The following is a 17,733-nucleotide window of genomic DNA, read 5'->3' as shown; positions in this document are numbered from 1 at the left end:
CTGACCAGGATGAAATGGGGATTTTGCAGTAACCTTCCCTTGGAGTGGAGATTTTACAGTATCCTTCACCTGGAGTGAAGAGGAAATGGAGATTTTACAATATCCTTCCCCTGGAGTGGGGTAGGAATGGAGATTTGACAGTATCCTTCCCCTGCCATGCCCACCAAGCCACGCCACCAAGCCACGGCCACAGAACCGGTAGTAAAGGACTTCCGGTTCCGGCGGCTACGGCGACAGGCAGATCGCTGCCTGCTCCAGCTCTCCCGGTGGGCTTCCCCCGCTTCTGGGGGGGCACAAGACGCCTTGGAGGGGCGTCTTGCCGAAGGAACGGCTCGCGGAGGGTCCTGGCGTCGGCGGCGGCTGGCGGGGGCTCCTCCGCTTCGTTCTAGGCATCGGGGAGCAGTTTTGGAGGACGTGCGTGCGCACGCGTCTCGCCCCATGCCGATCGGAGAACACACTTCCGAACGAAGCAGCGGCAGTATGGTGAGAGGCTTCCTTTCTGCATTCCTTCGCTTTTGAATTGATGAACTTTTCAGCACTTTTAAAAAGTTAAACTTTCGGATCCCTGCTAGAGGTGCGGCTAGAGGGAGGGGGATTTCCCCCCCTCCCTCGGACAAGCGGCTTGAAAAGACTTTCCTTCCATCCCCAGAGAGGAGGAGGGGGGAGAGCCAACTAATGATGCCTCACCCCTATAAAAGTGATTTTCATTCGACCTAGCTCCAGAACTAATGGATGAACTGAGAACTTTTTGAACTTTTAAAAATTTTACTATGCCTCTGAGCCCAAAGCTGGCAGGGCAAGATGGCACACTTCCGTTGTCTTCATGAACTGTGAAACCTGACTCCACCTTTAAAATTCAGGCTTCCGGTCTTTGTCTCCGAGTCACCCAGAGGAATTTCTTGTGGATTGCTACTTTCTGAACTCTTTGGAGAAAAAAAACTTTCATCTACTGCTAGAGTGACTAAAGAAATCCCCATCTGTTTGGATCCTCTGCCTTCTGAATTCGCCTGCCTGCTCTATCTCTCCAGCTGCCCAGTCTCTACTTTGACTGATCTCCTTGCTTCATAAACCATGTCTCCAAAAAGACCACCTCCTGGAAAGCCTGGCTTTGCTACTTCTGCTCCAACGTCTGCAACGTCTAGTCCAGCTACACAGTCAAAGATATCAGAATTGATGCAACCCAAGACTACAGAGATAGACTTCCAACAAATGCTTCAACAAATTTTACAAGGCCAGGAGGAAATTAAGAAACAGTTAAGGGAAATGAAAGATGAAATTAAACAGAATCAAGCCCAAATCTTTAAGAACTCACAGAGACTGGACCTTGTGGAGGGTGGGGTGGCGGAGGCGAGGGGGGGGGTAGAGGCCTTACAGAAGGGGAACAAAGAACTTGACATCCAACAAATGAAAGCAGAGTTTGAAAGAATGTCCTTCTATCTTAGATTTCAAAATGTAATAGAAGCAGATGGGGAAAATATAAGGGACATTATGACTAACATTCTAGCTGAATACATACACAAAGATAAACAGCAGATGGAATGGGAGATAGATCTAGCTTATAGAGTGAATTCAGCATATGCCAGAACACATAATGTACCCAGGGAGGTTCATATTAAATTTCTTAGGAAAACCACAAGAGATGAAATTCTGGGTGTACAAAGGGGGCAAACACTGACATACCACGATAGGGAGATAACCATTCTAAAGCAGATTCCCAAAAAAATTAGGGAAAAAAGGAAAAGTTATTCGCAATTGGCGAATAAATTATACCAGAAGGGGGTGTGGTTTAGATGGTTGATGCCTGAAGGTATGCTGATATTCTGGGAGGAGACAAGAATCAGAATCAACACACCCATAGAGGCACAGGCCTTTATGGAAAAAAACAAAGCGAACCTAGAAAAAACAGATGACACTACAACGGTTATACAGGACACGGGAGGGGCCGGAGCTCTGCCAGCGGGGGGTGAAGGGGCAACACCAAGGAAGCTCAGATCACAAAAATAAATAAGAAAACCACAATGTTATAAACAGACCGAAAGTATTAATGAATTTACAACTAGACTATATATTATAATTATATAAACTGATTGAAAAGTATTTTTTCTAGAATTAATATGCTGATTTTTTTTATGACTATGTAATAAGGTTTGATATTTTGATGTAACCTAGGAGTCTGGAGGGAGGGGGCGTCTGCCATACTTGCAACTGCCAAAATTTGTAACTATTCCACTTACCCTTTTCCGCATAAATGTTTTTAAAAAAACCAATAAAACTTCTTGAAAAAAAAAAAAAAAAAAGAACCGGTAGTAAAAAATGTTGAATCCCACCACTGGTCCAGAACTAAAGTTCATATTTTGGGAGAGCTTTGGCTAATGCAGAATTGAAAGGAACGTCTTCTTTTGCACCTGATTCAAGATGATTTAATTTCAGGTAATATACCGATAACTGATATGTGTACTTCTCTCTTTGCTGATTATCCAAGTAGGAGAAGCTATAATGTATTTTAATGCCTTAAGCAGAAATCCAACCCATGGCCAGCCTACAATGAGCCAGCTCTTCCATCAAAAAAATAGGTTATCATTTCCTAGAGAAAATACAACCTCTTTTGGCTATATCTATGTCAGTCCATTTATAATTAGTTTTTCCTGACTAGATACACTCCTGCTGAGAGCAGGTGTAATTAGATAGGAAACTGACTGGCTAAGGATTACAATTGAGCTATGTGTATTTAATTAGACTCCAAGAAGCTTATTTCAGTTCTACTATCACCATTAGGAGAGGGGGAAAATCATAATCACATATACATACGCCCTTATTTGAAACCAGTCATTTAAGCTGCTTGGTTAAGAAGATCTGCTCTCCCACACCCTGGTCAAAACAATAGCTTGTTGTTGGATAATTGCCTTGTTGATTATAATCTCCACACTCTACACAAACACAGTACTTGTCGGACCACGTTATTCTGCACAGCCGTTGCCTGAAGGCTCCAGAATCAGAATTTCCCATCATGAGCATCAACAAAGAGGAAGTTGAAACTTTCTTGGATAGCAATCCAGATTTTGCCAAGCAGTATTTCGAGAAGAAATTGGAGGACAGAGTCTTCTGTCCCAAGATGAACGGTGAACAGTCCTCAGAAGATAGCATAGGTTTTGAGGGGATGGACCCGGTAGAAACAGAAACTCTTTTTGAGCTGATACAAGACATGCAGGAGAGCGTCAACATGGAGAAGGTGGTCTTCAAGACCCTCAAAAGAGTCAGTGCTCTCATCAATGCTGCGTGGTGCAGTCTGTTTATGTACAGGCAGCGAAATGGCACCCCAGAGCTGGCTAGCCGGCTGTTCAATGTCCATAAGGACAGCACTTTGGAAGAATGTCTGGTGACCTCTGACAGTGAAATTGTTTTCCCACTGGACACAGGTGTATTGGGCCATGTTGCTCAGACCAAGAAGACCATAAACATCCAGAATGCTCTTGAGGTAAGGCTTGAGGTTACTCTGTTACCATGTTTCCCCAAAAACAAGACAGGGTCTTATTTTCTTTTGACCCCCGAAATAAGCGCTTGGCCTTATTTTCGGAGAGGTCTTATTATTTTTGAGGTGCAGGAGGCGGCGAGTGTGGTCACCTCATGGCTGCTGCTGTGTTGCAATATTTTCGGGGATGGCTTATTTTCAGGAGCAGGCTTATTTTAGCGCATGCGTTCAAAAGCCTGATTGGGCTTATTAACCAGGGAGGTCTTATTTTTGGAAAAACAGGGTATTGATAAATGCCAAAGAGGAAAAATTAACTAGTGTTCATATTTCAGAAGGGTTTTAAGAAGACGGGGATTCTTTCACTATGATTTAGGGACTAGCAACAGCACCTAGCCACCCTTGGCTGATCTCAAACAGTAAGCAGGATCAGTCCTGGCCAGTATATGTTTGAGAGATCAAGGATGTAGGTTAGATTGAAAAGTTGCAGAAATACCCCCGAAAAAGACAGTTAGCAAATTGCTTTCCTGCAAGAAAATTTCATGGATGTGTCCATTACGTTACAGGGAGATGAAACTGTTTAGTAGGAAGTTTATCTTTATCTGGCAGTTCCTTGTGGACTTTCAGGAAGCCCTTGAGATACAGCTACTCTTAATGAAAAAAATATCGCCTTTTTAGATCAAAATAGGCAACTTAATACCAACTTTACCTCTCCTTAGCATGCCCCAAGCAAAGGATTGTGGGAATTATTATGGAGATCATCAGGTTGCCTATCTTTTGCCCAAGAAAATATCTCTATGGCAAGATATAAAATAATTCATAATGAGTTAAAAATAGAAAATGTTTTTGTCCAATAGAATGGAATGGAATGGAATGGAATAGAATAGAATAGAATAGAATAGAATAGAATAGAATAGAATAACAATATTGGAAGGGACCTTGGAGGTCTTCTAGTCCAACCCCCTGCTTAGGCAGGAAACCCTAAACCATTTCAGAAAATGGTTATCCAATCTCTTCTTAAAAACTTCCAGTGATGGAGCATTTACAACTTCTGGAGGCAACTTGTTCCAATGACTTAAAATGTAAGAGATTCAGAAGTAATTAAGAACATTAGACAGTTGTTTGTTAAATTAAATAAATTGCTTCTTCAAAATGCTCTGGTAGCCATAAGTGTAAGTTTCAAAGGAAGAGTAGACAGTCACGTGGGATTGGATATTCAAACCTTGTTGACCTGGCTATCATCCCCTGAATTAAAGGCAACATAGCCTAACTTCCATTGGTTAGAAGCAACAGTAGAGTGGAGACTTGTCCTTATGTCATGAACTTGGTTTCTTAGATTCATCTGCCTGGCCAAGTCAAAATGCTGGATAGACCTTTGGTCTGATCCAGCACTGTCTGCTCATGTTCTTAATAGAAAAAAACAATAAATATAATACAATGCTACCTTAGTGCTTAACTGCTTTGAAACTGATCGAATTTGGTACTCAATGCATTTTAATATGAAAAATTTGACCCTGTACTCATCATTTGTTTGGTACTCAATGCACAGGCTAGACTTGATGGTGTTGGCTGCCTTGTGACTCACTACATTATTCCTTATGGGGAAATTTTGTTTGGTACTCATTGTTTTTGGCCCTCATTGTGCCTCCCAGAACCAATTAATGATGAGTACCAAGGTACCACTGTAGAGGCTTATTTATTATGGGGAAGGGGGGGGGTTGGCTGTGTATCTATTTCTCTATTTGATGTGCCTAGATAGAACAAGAGCAGCAGCTCTTTGAATCAAAGATCTGTCGCACGTCATGAGTTGTAGCACCAGAAGCGTTTTACACATCTAGAAACAATAAGAAAAACAGAATAATTGTGTTTACATTCCTCGTATGTTCATCTATTTTTCCATCCTCTTGCTGTAGTTTAGCAGAGCAAGACTCTTTGTTGGCTCCCTTTTCTCTAGAGATTAAGTTCTCTTATTTATTCTCTTTGTAACGTTATTTTTTGGGGGGTTTTCTCTTTGTTTTTCTTTTGATCTATTCATTCATTTTAAATTGCCTTCTCTGGTCTTCATGTTTCTGGCTAGACTGCTATTAGCATTTTGTTATTCTGTACATGTGGAATGTGCTTCCAAACCACTGGTTTGCTCCTTCATTCTACCAGTTTGCATTTCTCCTCCTGTATTTTCTTTGTGGATTCTTCTTGACTGACAAATGATGCATTGCTGATCTCCTCCCCCTTCTTTTCCTCCCCATACCTTCCTTTCCAATGCCATGTCAATTCAGTTGACTATCTCTGCCATACTGGCTTGGAGTGAGGGGGTTGTATCAAACAAATTGGAGAAAATAATGGATATTTCTATAGGGATGATATGGAGGTTAAAGCTATCAACTTTGACTCTGAACTGGTATGTCCATTGATGAGAGGTTTAGCATCTTTTGAGCTTCTCTTGCACAATGGATGGATTATTTTGGGGGGGGGGGAAGAATGATGACATTCACACAATAGACTTACATAAAGTTATTTAAAAATGTATTTATCACATTTATATAGCTGCCCATCTCACATAATGACTCAGGTTGAACCTAAAAAGAGTGATTCACAGCACTGGCTACCCATTAAATTTTCAGACCACATGGGATCTTCAGGAGACCCCATATCAGTTTAAGGGCTTCTTGCAAGGTATCAGTTCTATATCTACCTTCTTAATTCCAGCCCAGAATGACTTTTTGCTGGAAATGCATATACGGGGTCTTATTTTCTTTTGACCCCCCCTGAAATAAGATTTGGCCTTATTTTCAAGGAGGTCTTATTATTTTTGAGGTGCAGGAGGCATGGTCACCTTATGGCTGCTGCTGTGTTGCAATATTGTGGGGGAAGGCTTATTTTTGTGGAAACAGGGTACAAACGTCCTACCTTACTCCCACTCTTCAAGTATAAGGGGAAGTAGGTTGAGTGAAACCAGCTCATCGTTATCTAAACGAGCTCCTATGGGTGAACATTTCCTTTTCATCACCAGAACTATCTAGTTTCAAGCAACCAAACTGAAAGTTGTATCATCAGATAATTTTGAAGAATTACGGGGTTCTGAATTAATGAATGATGATTGGTGCACATGAAGGAACATGCTTCTAGATGCCTGGTGTTTGAAAGCATGGACTGATGATTGCTCTTCTCCTATTAGTGGTCAGACATTTAAGTAGATGGTTATTTAGTCCAGTAATACAGGGCTCTTTCTAATTCTTTAAAGAACTTAGAAATTTTAATCACGTTCAAAGGATTTTCAGATATAATTTGCTAATACCAGTTTGCTTAAGAAAAGTTTTTCAAGTAAGAAGGGTGTGACTACATCACAAGATAGCCATCGTTTTCATTTCAAAAGCACTTCCACACTGCTACTGGCTCCACTCTCCAAGAAACAGGTTGAAGCTCATCAGGTTTGCTTGAAGTGTTGAGAATGAATCAATGGTCCTTCTAGCTAATCATCTGGAGAACACTGTGTCCCTACTGATGCCATTCATTGGATAAACACTACTGTTGCTAAGAGGGGGAAGCCAACAAGATGTCAAGGCACATCTCCCTGCTAAAAAAAGAAACAGATACTCCTAAATGAGGGTGGGAGGAGGAGAGCCTAAGAGAGATAAATGGAAATTCCTGACAATGGAAAATGACTCACCTGCGCTTAAGCTCCTCAGAACATCAGCCTTTCAAGTTAGAAACAAGAACATTTCCATGTGCTGTCTTGCAACTGGTCTGGAAGTAAATTAACTTGGTTAACCAAGGACAATGGAGTGGAATAAACAAAAGTGTTGTAGCAATCTAGGAATAGTGCCTTCAGGGAAGTATCTGAGTGGAAAACTGTTGGAGAGCAACCATCCCAGTTGGGAGAAGGACCCAAGGGGGAAATTAGTGTGGAATCCTTGGGTAAACATAAGAGGCAAAGTCTGATCCCCCCCCCGCTCCATCCTGAATGCTTTTGAGCTTCATTTAGTCTTTCCCAGGGGAAAGCTATCAGTCTGGGGAGATTCCTGTAGAATAGACCTACAACAATAAAGTAGCTTCTTTGAATTCCACACATGTGGGTCTGATTGTTAGAACCTGACAAAAACAAAAGTACAGGTAGTCCTCAACTTATAACAGTTTATTCAATGACTATTCGAAGTTACAACAGCACTGAAAAAAGTGAATTATGACCATTTTCACACTTATGACCGTGACAGTATCTCCATGGTCATATGATCAAAATTCAGATACTTGGCAACTGACTCTTACCTATGACCGTTCCAGTGTCCCTGGGTTATGTAATCCCCTTTGGTGACCTTCTGACAAGCCAAATCAATGGGGAAGCCAGATTGACTTAACAACTGTGTTAGTAACTTAACAACTGCAGGGATTCACTGACAACTGTGACAAGAAAGGTTGTAAAATGGAGCAAAATTCACTTAACGACTGTCTCACTTAGCTGAAATTTAGGACTCAGTTGTGGTCATAAGGTGAGGAAGACTACTTGCATTCCCTCCCACATGACAAATGTTTGCCACCATACGGCACAAATATATTGAACTTCTTCCCAGTCTTAAAATCCAGATTGTGTCCTATCATATCTGTACACACACACACCCACACACATCAGTATTATTAATTTCAAATCCCTGCAGTCCGTAAAGGCTTTCTGCTGGGATTACGTCATTGTTAAGGACGCTTTCATAACTGGGTCATTTGCTCATCACAGACCTGCAGGTAGGATACAGTAGGTAAGGTAAACAAATAGTTCCTTCCACGTGGAATTAAAACCAGTTTGATTCCCCTTTCCCTGACGTGTGACATTTTAAATAGGCTTTATTGTGTAATTTACCCTTCCCCAATTGAATGCCCTCTAGCAGTGCTGAGATTCAATTTTTTTTACTACCAGTTCTGTGGGCGTGGGTTTGTGGGCGTGGCAGGGGAAGGAAACTGCAAAATCCTCATTCCCTCTCCCCCCCCCCCCAACCTCACTAACCTCCTTCTCAGCTCTGTTCTCCTGTTCAGGGCAACCAAAGAAAATAAATTGGGAGGATGGGAGGCAGCGGGGGCAGGGCCAGCCTGTTTGCCGGTTCTCCAAACTACTCAAAATTTCCACTACCGGTTTTCCAGAACATGTCAGAACTGGCTGGATACCACCTCTGCCCTCTAGATATGTTAAGACAGCAGCTTCCACAAGTGGTGAATTTTTACTTTGAAGGACAGAGCAAGTAGAACCTTACTGGTAAATATATAATCTGCAAATGAAAGGAGACAGATTGTGAGTCCATGGAGAGGCAGTGCTGGACTCAGATACTTAAGAAGAATCATTGTAAAATCTCAAAGATGGTTTTTCCCCAGGATGAATATTGCTGCAGATCAATTCCAAATTTGGGTCAAAACTCCTCCCATTCAGTGTGACCTGCACGTTGGTGTCTCCTTGTCATTGCACCTCTAAAGGACAACCTACCTTACATGACAACACTGTCTTTAACAGGATTGTAGAAGTCATGCCAAGATAATTTAGGAACCCCCAAAAAATCAAATATGATTTCTATATCATTGTATATGCTGTATTAAGAAGGTTTTTTTTAAAAAAAGTGTTAGGCTGTTAGGTTAGTTGTTAAGTGTTCTTGTTTCTTTCTTTCTTTTAAACAGTGCCAACAGTTTAGTACATTTGTTGATGAACTCACTGAGTCTACTACAAAGAACATTCTTGCCACGCCAATAATGGATGGCAAAGATGTGGTTGCTGTGATCATGGCAGTGAATAAGATCGGAGGTCCTTTTTTCACCAGTGCAGATGAAAATGTAAGTCCTGGGAAAGCATCTTCTGAGACCTTCTGTACTCCCCAATATCTACATTTAAATGTAGCTGCATCGCCATATGTTGCATAACTGAGCAAAGTTTTTTTTTAATGTCACAGCTGTTCCTGAAGTATCTCAATTTTGCCTCCTTGAACCTGAAAATTTATCATCTGAGCTACCTTCATAATTGTGAAACACGAAAAGGGCAGGTGAGGAAACTTCTCTAAACTTACCTGCTATCTCTAAACCTATCTATTTGTGGGTGGGTGGGTGTGCACTGTATGTACGTAGAAGGCAGCAAATAGTAAACAAATTCTCAAAATGTGCCTGTGACCCAGGACTGTTATGTTTTGACAAGAACATCTTCTGTCAAAGGGCTTTCAGAAATTACTGAGTATATGTCTTGAGGATCATAGAAAGGTGTCAAAACCAGAACGGGGCTGGAAGCAACCTTATTGAAACCAAAACAAGTTGAACCTTTTCTGCCTTCTTATATTTCTTGGCTCTTGGCCTTCTCTCTCTGCTTAGTTTCAAAATCTGGAATGGTTCAGTTCTCTACACAGGTACCCCCCAGTGGTGGGTTTCAAATTTTTTTAGAACCTCTTCTGTAGGTGTGGCCTGCTTTGTGGGAGTGGCTTGTGACTGGGTGGGCATGGCCAACTTGTAAAATGTGGTGAAACTCACTTAACAATGCTCTTGCTTAGCAACCAAAATGTTGGCTCAGAAACTCTGGCATTTGAAGCACGCAAGTCTTAAAGCTGTCAAGTTACAAGACCCTTGCACCCCTAACCCTTTAGGGAAAAAAAAACCCAGGGGTGTTCAAACTTGACAGCTTTAAGACTTGTGGACTTCAACTCCCAGAATTCCTCCTCCAGTCATGTTGGCTCAGGAACTCTGGCATTGAAGTGTGCAAGTCTTAAAGCTGTCAAGTTACAAGACCCTTGCACCCCTAAACCTTTAGAAAAAAAACCTAGGGGTGTTCAAACTTGACAGCTTTAAGACTTGTGGACTTAAACTCCCAGAATTCCTCCTCTCGCTCTTCATCTTGGTGATGTGCAGACGGGTGGGGGGAGGGAGTTGGAACTGGTTCTAAATGGCACTGTAGATTTGTGGAATCTCTTCTATAGAAGACGTTAGAACTGGCAGGAACCCACCCCTGGGTATCCCTTAATATGTGGTTAGAATCAAGGAACGCACATAGGACATGGGTATCAAACCCACGGCATCAAGTGACATATTACAATGTTTTCTCCCTTCGCGGAGCTGGGGTGGGCGTGGTCTATGCGTAATGCATCCAGCCCCTGGAATGCCACTTTCACACCCCTGACATAGGACATAGAATAATAGAGTCGGAAGCGACCTCAGAGGTTTTCTAGTCCAACCCCACGGCTCAAGCAGGAGATCCTATACCATTTCAGATAAATTGTTGTCCAGGTTCTTTTTGAAAGTCTCCAATGATGGAGCACTCACACCTTCTGAAGGCAAGCTGTTCTACTGGTTGATTGTTCTCACCCTTAGGAAATTTCTCTTTAGTTCTAGGTTGCTTCTCTCCTTGATTAGTTTTCATCCATTGTTTCCCGTCTTGCCTTCTGATGCTTTGGAAAATAGTTTGACCCCCTCATCTTCTTAGGAGCCCCTCAAATATTAGAATGAATTATAACCGTAGAACAGTAGACAAAGGTCAAATGCAATTAAAAAGATATATCAATGTGGGATCTGAGTATTTTCAGAAACTCAATGAAAAATGAGCCACCACCAGGCAATATGCCATTGGGTATTCTCAGCATTTGTATGACTATTAAAAACCAAAAAGTTTAAAAACTGTTGCATTCTACAGGTAAAGAAATTAAAATCAAGGCAGGTTAATATTGATCTTTTTCTTGTACCTTTTGTTTTCTCTGGACTGAGTAAACTTTTCTAACATTCCCTTAACAATCTGGTTATTCTTTGTCCCTTCCTAAGATCAGGTCCATATTCTTTCACGTTATAGAAAACAAATGTCAGTCATAATTTATTTCAGTCTATGATCAGTGTCGGGGGGAGTTTCACCCTGAATTAATGAAGCGTGGACCGTGGCTTTCCTTGTAGCATACTTCTGAAGACAAGCAAAATAAAACCCGAAGCATATTCTAATAAAAACACTTTAATATAAAAGAAAATAAAAATACAAAAGTGCTAACTCAATTAACTACTCAATTTTGGCAAGAGCTATATGCCTGCCACCTTTTCGGCAGGCGAACGGAAGATCAGAAAAGAAAGTAAAGTTGGAATGTGTGACGTATTATGTGACATGCGCAGTAAATCATTTGTCAGATAAGAAATAGTTCAGTTTGCTGTATAACTCAGAATATAAGCACAAGCTGGCAAACCAATTAACGCAGTGACAATCAGAATTCCAAAGACAGGTATTTGAATGATGTTTTCCTCTTCTTGACAAAATATTTTTGATATTTGTTTGTTTGTTTTTAAATATAATCTTTGGAACATTTTTAAAATACCTACAGTATTCAGTATTTACTCGAAGTATTTACCATTTTGGTAAGGTAAATGTCCCCCCCCCCCACACACATGCGTGCTAGTCATTTCTGTGCATTACGTGGTATATGCTGAGAAGGAAATGGCTTCATACTAGTGCTTGACAATTCAGAGTCTTAAATGCTTGGTCATAATTCAAAAATTAAATGATTTTCTACAAGTGTCCTAGATTCTTCTCACTTCTACTCATAAACTCTCTGATTTTGCTGATTACCTCTCCTTTTCCATTTTCTTTTTCTATTTTCATCTATATACAGTGGTATTTTGGTTTTCATCGTTAATTGGTTCTGAGAGGTACTATGAGTACCAAACATATTTTTCCCATAGGAATAATATAATGAGTCACAAGACAGCTGACATCAACAGGTTCTAGCTTGGGCATTGAGTACTAAACAAATGATGAGTATGGGAAAACATTTATGGATCAAAATGCTTTGAGTATCAAATTTGATGAGTTTCAAAACAGTTGAGTACCAAGGTACCACTGTACTGCTACTTTCTCTACTATTCCTATTGTATGCCCAATGGAGTCGTCCAATTTGATTGGTGGTGTACCGAAATCATATTCATACAGTCGCCCCAAACACCCCCCTCACAAGTATCCATATGCAATCATCAAACACATACTCAGAACACATGTATTTGTATACAATCATTCTCTTTCTTACACACAGAGGTATGTACGGTATGTCTATGTGTTTGTGTGTAAACACACACACATATCATAGTGCAATCACTATTTTTTCCCATTAAAAAAATATTGTCCTTAGGAATGTTCAAATATCATACATTAAACAAGCAAGGGTTTAAAAGAAAACGACAATGAATTTTAATATTTAATGTAATTTGCATAATAAATTGTGTATGAAGCCTGGCCTGACATTGTCCAGGAGATCTAATTTTTATTAAGACAGAAAGAGAGCGAAATCAGAAATCATGCTTCTTAATTCAGTAGATTGTCTAGGCAATTTATCTTACTGGCTTTGCTCTTCTGCAGGTTTTACTGTGGTCAGCCAATAAAGTATTTGAGGAACTGACTGACATCGAAAGACAATTCCACAAATCTTTTTACACAGTGAGAGCGTATTTGAACTGTGACAGGTATTCAGTGGGTCTTCTGGATATGAGTAAGCAAAAGGTAAATTGTTCCCAAGTGTGGCTCAGTATAAACTTGTCTATTTCATGTCCTCTTCCGTTTACATCAAAATGTTTGTGCAGCAAAATCAGAATGAAACAAACAAAATAGCGCAACATTGACATTGCTATTATCTGCTATTCTTCAAAATATTCTCCTAACATATTTAGTTTTGATAGAGAGAATATTTGTAGCTTCAGATTGAACTGTGGGGCCCTTGGTACTCTCTTAGCTTGTTGGTTTTCTTGCAAACATTTCATTACCAAACTAGGTAACACTTCAGTGCAAGAGCAACCAAGTACAGAGAGTATCAAGGACCCCATATTTAGTTTCATAAATTGATCTTCCTGCATACAAATTTTATGCTCAGTCATTGAAATACAGCATTTGCCTGCCACAGTTTCCTACAGAACTGTGCAAGTCAAATACTTTTTTTGGGGGGGGAACATTTCCCCAATTTCGTATCAGTTTATTGGTTAAATTCATTTATTATTTCCATGCCAGTGGCAATAGCTCATCTTTTCCACTGGAAATGATAGGGATGAAAGTTGGGATTTTTCATATGCAAATGTCATGTACTTAAATTTCAGGATTTACTTCAGTTACTTGGATTTCAGCAAGGGAAAAATGATGCAAATATTCAAAACAGACTCCATTATTACACCGATGTGTAATTGCGAACCTAATCTACCAGAATCTATCATACAGTGCTAAAAATAGTCCCAGAAAGAATATCTGTTTGGAAAAGATATTTCTCCCAACTAAAAAAAGAAGTATATTAGGAAGAGTTTTATTTTTTTTTAAATGTATTTCTCTTACAAATTTTATTTCACTTTCTAGGAATTCTTTGACTTGTGGCCAGTACTAATGGGTGAAGTTCCACCTTATTCAGGACCTCGGACTCCAGATGGTAGAGTAAGTTACTAACCAGATAAGATATCTTTCTCTGTTGGCTCTCCTATTATGAATGTCAACTCTGATTTCTATTTTTTGTAGGAAATTGCCTTTTATAAGGTCATTGATTATATTTTACATGGAAAGGAAGAAATTAAAGTTATCCCGTAAGTAAAGTAAAATAATTGCAGGGGGGTAACTATGATACAAAGTTGTATGCAATCAATTCCGCCAATCCAGTCTACAGAATGTTGTTGTTCAGTCTGACTCTTCGCCACTCCATGGACCATAGCAGGACAGACCCCCTGTCGCAGTGGTGGGATTCAAATAATTTAACAACCAGTTCGGACAGAGTCAGGATGGTTGTTGGTGGCCTATCCCTGTCCTCCTGCTCCACTGCACATGCTGGACAATACTCCCCCGATGGCCAATCTGACCCTGGGCAAACTGGTTGTTAAATTACCTCCCCCCCCCCACTATCAAACTAGAGCATGGGCACCGTGCTGCAATTGAGAAATGGGCAATGGAGCAGCTGACACAAGGGGAGGAGGAGGAGCAGGGAGAAGGAAGAGGAAAAGGGAACTTCTCCTTCCCTCGTGCCCGTCCACTCTGTTGCAGAGGTGAAATGCTACCAGTTTGGGCTGGTTCGCCTGAACCGGTAGTAAAAAATGCTACTGATTTGCAGAACCGGTAATAAAAATACTAAAAAAAAAAGTTAAAAAAAAGTTCTGATGATCGCACATTGCACAGCCAAAAATACAATACAATACAATACAATAGTAGAGTTGGAAGGGACCTTGGAGGCCTTCTAGTCCAACCCCCTGCCTAGGCAGGAAACCCTATACCGTTTCAGACAGATGGCTATCCAACATCTTCTTAAAGACTTCCAGTGTTGGGGAATTCACAACTTCTGGAGGCAAGCTGTTCCACTGATTAATTGTTCTCACTGTCAGGAAATTTCTCCTCAATTCTAAGTTGCTTCTCTCCTTGATTAGTTTCCACCCATTGCTTCTTGTTCTACCCTCAGGTGCCTTGGAGAATAGCTTGACTCCCAAATCTTCTTTGTGGCAACCCCTGAGATATTGGAACACTGCTATCATGTCTCCCCTAGTCCTTCTTTCTCTTAAGCTAGACATACCCAGTTCCTGCAACCGTTCTTCATATGTTTTAGTCTCCAGTCCCCTAATCATCTTGGGTGTGTGTGTCCGTTTTTGCTCCCAGCAGGCTTCCCTGAGGCCTGCTAGGCCAAAAACGGGGAGTGGGAGGTGCTGAGAAAGAAAGAGAGAGAGAGGGAGACAGAAACAGAGACAGAGAGAGAAAGAAAAGGGAGAAAGAAAGAAAGAAAAAGAAAGAAAGGGAGGGAGGGAGGGTAAAGAAGAGGAAGGAAGGACTATAAACCTAGCACTAGACCCAGCTTCAGAGAATAATCCAGGTCTGGAAGGGACCTGGAGATCATCTAGTCCAAACCTGCTCCAGCAGGACATTGTTAAAGTGAGTTTTTGTCCTTTGATCCCCTAGTTACATGGCTACATAGTCACATGACCCCACCAAGCCACACCCACCAAGCCACGCCTACAGAACCAGAAGTAAAGAAAAATTAGATTTCACCACTGCTCTGTTGCCTGTTTCTCCATTGCAGCGCAGTGCCCAGTATCCACTTTGATAGCGGGGAGTGGGTAATTTAACAACCGGTTAGTCCGAATTGGTACAAACTGGCTGAATCCCACCATTGCCCTGTCCTCCACTGTCTCTTGGAGTCCGTCCAAATTCATGTTCATTGCATCAATGATACTATCTAACCCTCATTCTACAGAATACAAGATCATGGTTAATAAAGACTGAAAAAAAATCAGTGTGCTGTTGTGAGTACCGCCCCATCGGTGGTGCTCCTCCGATGTGTTGAAATTGTATTTCCAACCAACCTCATTAATTGAGAATTATTTGGGAATTTCTAGAGTTATAGTTTTTGCATCTGGAGAGCTTCAAGCTGAGAGGAAAGAGTTGGAGTGTTGTGACTGAGCTCAGATGTTCCCTCACTTATGAAGATAATTAACTCCCAACCTAACACATTTTACACCTTTTTATGAGAATAAGTAATACACTGCCTCTCTAATGGGTGGGAAATGAGGTTCTTTTTAAAAAATATATAAATGTATGAATTAAAGCACAGGTCCTACAATGAATCTTTAGCTAATAGCAAGTCTACCATGTAAGTTAAGATAAATATAGATATTCTAAAAGTATCAATGAAGAAAATTAAGCTGAAAATGTATTTACTGCTGGGACACTTCAATGTAACTGTAGACCAGGGATGTCAAACTCAAGGCTTGCAGGCAGCTCATGGGATGCTTAGATATGGCCCGCAGGGCTGCCCTGGAAACAGTGAAGGACCAGCTCCCAGTGCCTCTGCCAGCAAAAATGAGCTCCGTTTCACTGCCAGAGGGTTGCAGGAGGCCGCCGCAGTCAAAAACTGAGTTTGGGAGCCTGTTTTCGCTGGCAGAGTGCTCAGGCCACCACAGGAGCTCCTGACACGAGTGATGTTGAACTGGCAATGCCCATTCTGGCCATGCCCACCCTGACCCCCTGAGGTCAAACACAATCCTGATGCGGCCCTCAATGAAGTCAAGTTTGACACCCCTGCTGTAGAGCAAAGGGAAGGGAAGAAGTAATGTATAGCATCTTTGCATAGAGTCATAGTCTCTCGAGCACTATGCATTAAATAACAGGATCAACTGGAAGTTATCTGGATAAGTAAATGTGTCAGTGACATTGCAGATATATAAATGGATTAGACAGTGCCAGGTGTTCTGTGATGAACTAGATATCCTATCAGAAAAATATCCAAATAATATACTCTAAAATGATTTTAAGTAGGAAGTAATTCATTCTGTCATACAAACTTATGTAATTCCTTCCCGGGTTTTGTTTCTTCAGTACAAATCCATAGTTCTGAGGAATTAAAATGAACCTGTTCAATATTTCACATATTTAAAACTCTGAAAGATCAAACTGGCTGGAAAAGATAATTACACAACCAATAGAATTAAAACCGGAACTATTCTTATTAGGAGTAATCACAGGGAACTATGGGGGGGGGGGGGGAATCAAATATCTAATGCTACATGTAATAACGGCAGCAAGAATCACATAGGCACAAAACTGGAAAAACAAAAATACACCAACAGAAGAAAACATGATTTAAAAAGTACTAGAATGCACCAAAATGGATAGACTCACAAAGGAAATAAAAGACAAAGAAGAATCAGAGTACTATTCAGTATGGAATTTATGGTACAAATGGCTAGGGGAAAGATGCAAAGAATAAGAAAGCAACAAAGGAATGAAAAAAGAGATCAGAAAATAAACACAAAACCGCAGAATTAACAAGAGGTGGGGAAATGTAAGATAGATTGTGTATAAAATAGTACGGAATAAGAAATATAAGAGAAATATATGTATATAGAAGAATACATGAAAGATACAGTATGTAAAACACACACACACACACACACACACAGATATATAGGCATTGATATATAAAGGTATATATGTATGGATAAAAGGAGTATAATGGATATTTAAATATGTAGAAATGTAGCAAAGCTGATATGAATGTTTATTTTAAAAAATTGGAAAAAAAACTCTGAAAGATCAACTTTTGTGCCACATTTTTAATGATGTTTTCATGCTTTCAAGTTAATACCCGTAAAACATATTGGTTTATTTCTGAAAATGGTGAAAATGCAGCATATCTATACTTCATTAGAAAGTCATTCGTTGTTGTTCCTTCCCTCAATTAATTGTTCAAATTCACAGTTTTATGTACAAATACTAGACTACTTTAAAAACATGTAAAGAAAGAATAGGAAAGTACATTTCATGGTTGACTAAGTGCATTCCTTTT

General features: G+C 40.4%; 1 protein-coding gene across 1 annotated transcript in view; it reads left to right on the top strand.

Annotated features, from left to right (window-relative positions):
- Positions 1-3,007: 3,007 nt before the first annotated feature.
- Positions 3,008-17,733, top strand: part of PDE6B (phosphodiesterase 6B) — a gene marked incomplete at both ends in the record, with an annotated part of 39,521 nt that continues 24,795 nt past the window's right edge. The window contains 6 exons of the mRNA XM_081943843.1: positions 3,008-3,475; positions 9,116-9,268; positions 9,385-9,474; positions 12,798-12,938; positions 13,776-13,850; positions 13,932-13,996. Coding sequence (XP_081799969.1) covers positions 3,008-3,475; positions 9,116-9,268; positions 9,385-9,474; positions 12,798-12,938; positions 13,776-13,850; positions 13,932-13,996 — 992 coding nt within the window. The remainder of the gene's footprint in view (positions 3,476-9,115; positions 9,269-9,384; positions 9,475-12,797; positions 12,939-13,775; positions 13,851-13,931; positions 13,997-17,733) is intronic.

Source organism: Natrix helvetica (assembly GCF_964273705.1).
Source record: "Natrix helvetica genome assembly, chromosome: 2".
Taxonomy (NCBI): Eukaryota; Metazoa; Chordata; class Lepidosauria; order Squamata; family Natricidae; genus Natrix; species Natrix helvetica.
Note: the sequence above shows the minus strand (reverse complement) of the source record. Positions and strands in the feature narration are given on the sequence as shown.